Source organism: Ammospiza caudacuta, chromosome Z (assembly GCF_027887145.1).
Source record: "Ammospiza caudacuta isolate bAmmCau1 chromosome Z, bAmmCau1.pri, whole genome shotgun sequence".
NCBI classification, from domain to species: Eukaryota; Metazoa; Chordata; class Aves; order Passeriformes; family Passerellidae; genus Ammospiza; species Ammospiza caudacuta.
The window spans coordinates 40,966,088-40,971,364 of record NC_080632.1 but is presented as its reverse complement, the minus strand read 5'-3'; the positions used below and the strand labels follow the sequence as shown (position 1 = coordinate 40,971,364).

The 5,277-nt window shown below is 34.6% G+C and overlaps 1 protein-coding gene across 1 annotated transcript in view; it reads right to left on the bottom strand.

Annotated features, from left to right (window-relative positions):
• Positions 1–3,487, bottom strand: part of PLGRKT (plasminogen receptor with a C-terminal lysine) — an 8,432-nt gene extending 4,945 nt beyond the window's left edge. Inside the window, 4 exon segments of the mRNA XM_058824397.1 lie at positions 729–820; positions 1,878–1,973; positions 2,906–3,045; positions 3,350–3,487. Of these exon segments, the coding sequence (XP_058680380.1) occupies positions 729–820; positions 1,878–1,973; positions 2,906–3,045; positions 3,350–3,487 (466 nt within the window).
• Between the last annotated feature and the right edge of the window lie 1,790 nt (positions 3,488–5,277).

Genomic DNA, 5,277 nt, shown 5'->3' with positions numbered 1-5,277 from the left:
CAATTGGCTATGGATGATCCTGTCTGAGCAGGGGGCTTGGACCAGATAACCTTCAGAGATTCCTTCCAACTCAACCATGCTGTGATACTAGGAAACCTCACTTGATGCTTCTAGACTTTGCTTAGCTCAATTTCATCACATTATTTGGATTATATTCATTCTGCTTATCATCAGCATTCAAGTCTTCCCTTTTTCTACCATTTCCAGCTGATGAGCTCAGGTGGTAGAAATCCCTATTAATCCCCAGTTTCTTGCTGACATTAGCAAATTGAATCCTATTTTGTTGTCTCATTTCTTCAGAACATCAATTCTTCTTGCACTACAGCTTATTTCTTTTCTGTTGATGAACTTAATCAAGTTTGTCACCCAAAGATTTGATTAGGATAAGTTGCTCATAATTTAACATATAAAGCAAATGAAGATCCAGACCAAATCTTGAGAAATATTGTTAATAACCCTGCTGAAGCCTATCCTTCCTTTTCAAGCCCAAGATTTGACATAATTTATTTACTCCCATGCTTACCTCTCTACTAATTTCCATGTCTTTCATGCTAACTTAATCTTTAGGTAATACCCCATCAAATGCTTTCACGAGTTTATAATGGATCTACCACATTTCTTTTAGAAAAAAAAAATCTGGAAAAGACAGAGTTAGTTTGGCATATTCCATTTTATTTTTTATTTGGTTCCACAGTTTCTTTTCTGCAAAACATTTTCACAAGCCTTACACGCTGCTGAAGTTCTCCTAATGGATCTGAAGTGATGAAGATGACTTTTGATATTTGGAAAGCAATAGGATACCACATTGCTCCTCTTCAACCTATGGACCACATGATACACAGTAAACACATTACATATAAATTCTAAATTCCAAGTGCTAATTCTGCTCTGTGTGTACTAATCTCCTTTTCAACACTTTTATTTCTAAGAACTACCCCTTCTTCCCTGTGCTTAGCTGACTCTTCATAATAAAATCCAGAGAAGTTTGTTTAATGCTGTTGGGGAAATGGTCACAGGTATACAATCCTGCATGACCAAAATGTATTTGCACCTGCATGCAGCAGGAACTACAGCAGGTGTTGTCTAATTAACCTACCACTATTTCCCATGAAGCATGCAGAGTTAGGAAACCCAAGTGTTAGATCTGGAGGCTAAAGACTAAGTGCTGAAACAGGTTTTTATTTTGTTTCAATACAGTTGTGCCAGTAGCAGACAAGACAATTAGTTAGATTTAGTTAACTAAGTCAGTTTGTAAAGGTGACATGCCATGGTCTGATGCTGTTTTCACTTACAGTCTACACTCACTGAGCCAGTCTCCTTCACTAGGAATCAGAATTAACATAAATGCATCTCCATGAACTTCAACACAATGTATATAATTTAATAATATAGACAAGGGACAGCTATGAGGCAAGACCCCACTTTCCAGGACTCACCTTTCTTCAGTCTTAGCAGGACACTGCAGTAAGATCATCACCTGATGGCTGTGTTTGGTCATGAAGGTGTAAGTCCATGATTCATGTCTCTGTTCCTTTATATTGTAATCCCTAACCCTTTCCCCAAAAAACCAGCAAGAGAGTGGAATACAGAAGTAAATCACTACATCTGTCACTTCTTCCAGATATCCAATTCTTACATCAGCTGTATTTGACACAAGAAGATAAAATAACAGTCTTAAAAGAAATGAGTACTGTTGACTAGCAAAATATCTGATTTCAACAGCAGGAAAAGAAATGAGACATAATATTTCTGTCAAAGAAACCGTCAAATATCTATTACAAGATTTCTCCCAGCCATTTAAAAAAAACATAACAGGTTATCTGAAGCTTGGTTCTCTGTGAGAAGAGGACAGACTTACATACCTTTAATCCTTTTGCAATAGTGTCCCATAGCCCACATCATAATGATAGGAAAATACAAAGCATAAGGGAAGTATTGGCAGTAAAACTGCTGGGTTCTTCCTTTTTATTGCTCTGTGCAAGAAAAAAATATTTAGTATATTCAGCACATCAGCACTGTTACTCTAGGCTGACCTTGCCTGTCTAGGACTTGTGTATTCTTCTAAAAATCTCTAATCAAAGAGCAAGTTTTTATTTCCTCAGAAACATTTGTCTTCTGGTCGCCTTCTTTCTCAACCCAAGAGTATTTTAAAAATACAGTGGTGATTTTTGAAAATATTAACAAATATGGGTTGATCTAACTCGTTTAGCATGCATGTGCAGTGCCATATACCCAGCCACTTGCAACACATAACAATATAGATTCTATGTTCATTTCCAAATGCTACAGAGAACCCATAATGCATAAGGTGCATTTAATCTTCACTATATACACAAAACCACAAATATTTCCTAATTCCCTCTAAATGTTTTACAGTCCAAGAAAACATTATCAACCAAAAGTACTGTAGGGCAAGTTCTTCCCTATTCAATATAGCTTTATTAGCCAGGTTTCTTTTTCCCTTGGGTCAGTTGATTCAAATTTAGGTGAGCAGACTTCAGAATATGTCCACTTGTTCCCTGCATTAAAAAAAAATCTAGATGGAGAATGTGCTACTCACTAACAATTCATTAAATCTCAGTACAGACAATAAAATAGCGTGGCTTTTAAATACTCTCCCCTCTTCCACAATCAACTGTTATTTTATAGTGGACTTTTTGTACTTCAGATATTTTATTGTCATATTATTGTCAGCTCATGTCTCCACTTTTAAATAAATCTGAAGTACACACATAACCAGAACACACTCAAAGCAGTGTCCTTTTGTCATTTGATCAATCTCTGAGCAAATGGATAAAAATAATATCTGGATAAAAACTGGATAAAACCTGTAATGCAAAACCAAGACCCAGCAAAATAAAAATATATAATGTAATATACTTACATTTTCTGTTAGGGAATAAACTTCATATCCAGTTGTTAAAACTACAGTAGTAAGTGTCCAAAAAATGTCCTAAAATATTTGAGAAATTCTCACGTCCAAGCAATCAGCATGGCTATTTGCCTGTCTCTCATCAGGTTCTGCAGTCCTAGTTGCCTTTCCAGCTAAAGAAGGGAGACAATTTAAACAAATCTAAGTCATACATTTATTTTAAAGATTGACTCAATCTCTCAGTGATCTATAAATCCAAAACACTAACTAAGAAGGCAGTCTTTCATGGGTTTTGATTGAGAATGGCCTTCTTCAGTAATAGTTTCTACCCAAAAACCATTTAGGTCAATTAGCAAGTGCTTTTATGCAGAATCTTTCTAATTGTGCTTCTCAAGGTCCAGACAAGCAAAATTGCAGTGTTAGGTTTTGAGAGGGACCCAAGTCTCAGCAGGACTCTCTAGATTAAGATTCTCTGACCTTTGCATTTCCATGCTGATTCATAGCATACCTGCTTTCCCAATTCATTCTGCTTAATTCTAATATAGTTGCAATAATTTTAGAGTCAATCTTGGCAGCTCTTTGCCCTTTCAGGATTTCTTCTTCCTCATGATGCATCGTAAAGCTCATAACTCTTCTGCAACACCACAGTTACAAATATAGAAAAGCACTGTGAAGACAACAGATTTTTAATAGATAATAAATATATATCAAAAGTCCATAAGGAAATACTTCTATAACTAAAATTTAAAACTGTTCAAAAATACAATATAGTCAATATAATCACATGTCCAAGAAGAATTTTCTATGGTACAGAAGAATAAAAAAGCAGACAATTAGATTTTTTTTTTACTTACATGCCCCATCTAAATCTACTGTTACATTTTCATTTAAATAAGGTAAATTCAGTATTTCTCAGAAGTTCCTGTTAACTATACAGAACACAAAAAGAATTTCCTTTTTAGAGTGATGAAAAAATAATAATTGTGCCAAAAATAAGCAGTGTGAAACCAAAATGGAAAAGTTAGTTAACAGAACAAGAAGAAGTCTTCTTCACAGCAATGTTTATAATCCATCTTGTGGGGGAAAAATTGAATACCTGGGTTTGTATGTCTAGGCTAGCTAACCAAGTTGGATGAGAAGTTCAACAAGGTACAGGAAACAGAATACCAGCTGCCTAAATGAGTGTATTCTAGGGAAGAAAGAACAAAGACTGAATTCAGAAAGTTCTCTTCTAATGAATCTCTAAAACTAATTAAATATGTTCTTTTCTCCTGCTTTCTAATTCAAGAATAATTTAAAGGATTTGTAATTACTTAAGGTTTCCACCCATTTATTCATCTCCATTATTATTGATTTAGCCTGAACAGAACAATTTCTGTTAAATTGTTACTAATTATTTCTTCAGACTATGTTGATCTTGCTGTCTTATTTACAAGTTCATTCAGTGTCTAGATAGGTAGAAATCATTTTGAGACAGCATAATGAAAAAAGGACAGATCTAATTACATATAATTGTACACAGTAGGAAAAAGAACATTCACTATAGTCTCACAGTACTATTTCATCTGTTTCTCTTTACTCAAGACTTACATTGCAATTGTTGTTCTCACAAAAAATATCAACAGGCTTTACCTTTCTGATAGCCATAATTTTCAGATAGCTTTGTTTTGTTTTTTTTTTTCTTCAGAAGAAGTAATAATATAATGGCTGACCGACCACTTAATAAAATATCAAAATAATTAGATTTTATTTTGTCACCTACAAGGCAGTTGGAAATTCTAAAATAAACAAGTACGCTGCCCATTAATTAGACCCATTTTGGTCCCAAATATCCTAAGCCTGGTAAATTGCTGAGGGCTGACATGATAAGATAAAATAATGACATGTAATATCCATTTAATGACTTTATTTTCATCTTCAGTGTGATTATAGGTGTAGTTTCCACATATATGAAAAATATTAAGGGATCCTTTGTTTGCCTGTCAGCACAGATAAGGACCTGTGCTTCCAAGATGCATAGTATTACCCTAAATGAGCTTCAATTTGAAGAAGCACATGGTAAGGAAGTGGGACAAGGATATGCTGATGAAATACAGGTCTTGCTAAAAGGGAACAATGGAGAAGAAGAAAAACAGACAGTTTAACATGCACAGTGTTTAGAAAGAAGTAAGTATGGGATAAAAAGAAGGCTGTAAGTTCAAACTTAGAAAAGTAAAGTAAAGGATCCTAACAGGATTTCTTTAAAAACAAATACACACACACACACACACAAAACCCCAAAAAAACCCCAACAAAAAAACCCCTCATACTTGTTATACTCTGACATCTCTTGTGCTGAAAGAAAAAGATAAGTCACAAACAATAAAGTCAAACAAACACCATGCTGCAGGAGACTGTCATATCAA